Consider the following 3,250-nt stretch of genomic DNA (forward strand, 5'->3'; position numbering starts at 1 on the left):
AAACTCTTGTCTCAAAACAAACAAGCAAATGAAAAATTGACTTACTGGCCAGACATGTTAGCTCACACCTGTAATCCCAGCACTTTGGGAGGCCGAAGCAGGAGGATCACTTGAACCAGGAGTTTGAGCCCAGCCTGGGAACATAGCGAGACCTTGTTTCAATTTTTAAAAAATGGACTTATTAAGACTTATGTAAGTACAATGCTTTTAGTATCTGACACTGTGTAGTTTCTGTAAATAGTGGCACTTTGTTACCCTCCACTGGAATTGGTAAAAAGATAAAATAATTCTAATAGAATGTCAGTGTTTCCTTCTCAAGTAGGTCTCTTTCTTGCTTACTTGCAGCTATATATCTGTTCTAAAAATAAGGAATTTCTTACAGTTTTCCACTGAGAAAATCTGAAATGTGGCCAGGTGCAGTGGCCCACACCTGTAATCTCAGCACTTTGGGAGGCTAAGGCATGAGGATCACTCTTGAGCCCAGAGTTTGAGACCAGCCCTGGCAACATAGGGAGACCCCGTGTCTACACAAAATTTTTAAAATTAGCTGGGTGTGATGATGTGCACCTGTAGTCTCAGTTTTTTAAGAAACTGAGGCAGGAGGATCACTTGAGCCAGGGAGGTTGAGGTGGCAGTGAGCTGTAATTGCACCACTGCACTCCAGCCTGGGTGACAGAGCAAAACTTGTCTCAAAAAAAATAAAAAAGAAAAGAAAAAGAAAATCTGTAACGTTACTCTTTGTTCTAGTAAATATGGTATTTTAAACGCTTCCTTTTTTCCTGCAGGTATTCTTGGCGTTACCAACTGAGAGAATTTAAAAGTGAATATCGAGTTGTAGCACTGGATTTGAGAGGTTATGGAGAAACAGATGCTCCCATTCATCGACAGAATTATAAATTGGACTGTCTAATTACAGACATAAAGGATATTTTAGATTCTTTAGGTAGGTTAGTTTGAAACAAAACAACTCTTTTTAAGGGACAGTCAACAAATTGTGAATCGATGACATCTTTTCTTGGGAGGATGCATATTCCATCTCCCCAAATTATCTGGATCCTGTCACCATGGTTTCAGGTAGTCATCCCAAAATATCTATACAGGAAATTTAAAATGATGCATCTAGAGCAACTATTCCATCTACCAGCCTAGAATGACTTTTCAGATTTGTTTTTAAACATAGACCTAATGGCCCGGGTGCTGTGGCTCACGCCTGTAATCCCAGCACTTTGAGAGGCTGAGGCAGGCAGATCATCTGAGGTCAGGAGTTTGAGACCAGCCTGGCCAACATGGTGAAACCCTGTCTCTACTAAAAATACAAAAATTATCCAGGCATGAACCCAGGAAGTGGAGGTTGTAGTGAGCCAAGATTGTGCCATTGCACTCCATCCTGGGCAACAAGAGCGAGACTCTGTCTCAAAAAAAAAAAAAAAAATAGACCTAATGTATGCTGTTTATTCTTTTCAGAAATAATTATTGAAAATTTTATTTTTGTACTTAGAAAATTTATTTCTTTAGAACACACACCTAAATATTCATTTTAAAATGTTATAAAATACAGATGCACTTGCATTATTTGTGTTGTTATCCATCAGTTAGAACCACGTAATATTGTGAAACACACCACCCCAGGTCGGTGGCATAGGGTCATAACCATTTTTTCCTGTACTCATGGATCTGCAGGTTAACCATAGGCTGGACTCCTCTGGTCTTTACCTCAGGCTGCAGGTCCAGCTGGGACTGGCTCCTCTCTGTGAGTTGGGCTGGAGTCCAAGCTAAAAGGGAGTGGCTGCCTGAGGGAAGCTTTTCTCCTGGCAATGGTAGAGGGTGAGCTCAGCTGCACAAGCTCAAGTTTCTACAGGCAGCCCATTAGTCAAAGCAAGTCATATGGTGGAGCCCAAAGTCGAGTTATACAGCCACCATGAGACCAAAGCAAATCACATGGCCAAGTTTAAAATCAAAGGGCAGCAGGTAGACTACTATGACAGTAGGGAGAAGGGGAAAGTAAATATTTTTTAACAATAATCCAATCTATTAATACTATATCCCTTTTGACTGAAACCAAGCTGCTACCATCAGTATGTTAAGGGAAGCAGTATAGTGAGAAACACCATGAAATGAAAGGCACTTTCTACAGTAATCTAATGAGAGCATAGATCAGGCCAATATTTTTAGGGGAGAAAAAATGGATGGGGTCTGGGGGTGTTACGTACAATGTTTTCATTTAGTCTGATTACAGTAAAAGAGACTCCGACATTGATTTTGAACAATTATGTTTCAGATTTTGTGATAATTCAGTCAGACCTGGCCTAAATTTGTCATCATGAAATTTTTAGGCAAATAATTAGTATAAACAAGATTTATCTGTGTGTGCCGATGCCTGTGTGTGTGTATTAGTATAGTGGTGAGGAGTGATGGTGAGAAGTACTTCCTTGAAAGAATTAAGCAATTTTAAGTACTCCAGGAATAAATTACAAATGAATTTTATCCATCCATACAATGGAAATCCTGTAGGAATCTCTATTAATCAACATTTTAACCTACTTTAAATTACTGAGTGATTACATGAAATGAAACTGGTGCAAAATTGGTGCTATAATTAAGACTTTCCATTACTTCAATTTGACTTCACAGTTCCAAATTAGTGACAAACTTTCTGTGTTGAGCTGTACATAGGATTTATGAAGTTAAGGAAGAAATAGATGCTTCCTGGAAATGAAGATTTATGAGTTGGACATAGATGAGACATTTATAATTTTACTATAACTAGAAATTTCTGAGCATTCAAAAAAAGAAAATAATCTCGCTTTTGACTTCATTATGTGCAGTCTTTACCATGGTTTCCAAACTCAGGTCCATGGGACCAGAGCTGAGCAACATTAGCTATTTCAGATTTTTGTTTGTTTGTTTTGTACTCCTGCTCCCCCGCCGCTTTTTTTTTTTTTTTTTTTTTTCTTTTTTAGATACAGAGTCTCAGTCTCGCTCTGTCACCCAGGCTGGAGTGCAGTGGCATGATCATGGCTCACTGCAGCCTTGAAGTCCTGGGCTCAAGGGATCCTCCCACCCAAGGCTCTACAGTTGCTGGTGCTACAGATGGGCACCACCACACCTGGCTAATTTCTTTATTTTTTTGTAGAGATGGCTGGTTTGGTGGGGGATGGTCTTGCTGTGTTGCCCAGGCTGGTCTCGAACTCCTGGCCTCTAGAAATCCTCCTGCTTTGGCCTCTCAAGTGTTGGGATTGTAGGTATGAGC

At 39.9% G+C, this 3,250-nt stretch overlaps 1 protein-coding gene across 1 annotated transcript in view; it reads left to right on the plus strand.

Annotated features, from left to right (window-relative positions):
• The window catches only part of EPHX4 (epoxide hydrolase 4), a 38,395-nt gene that overhangs the window by 9,645 nt on the left and 25,500 nt on the right, over positions 1-3,250 (plus strand). Inside the window, exon 2 of the mRNA XM_011940042.1 lies at positions 786-943. Within this exon, the coding sequence (XP_011795432.1) occupies positions 786-943 (158 nt within the window). The remainder of the gene's footprint in view (positions 1-785; positions 944-3,250) is intronic.

Source organism: Colobus angolensis, unplaced genomic scaffold (assembly GCF_000951035.1).
Source record: "Colobus angolensis palliatus isolate OR3802 unplaced genomic scaffold, Cang.pa_1.0 Scaffold186, whole genome shotgun sequence".
NCBI lineage: Eukaryota > Metazoa > Chordata > Mammalia > Primates > Cercopithecidae > Colobus > Colobus angolensis.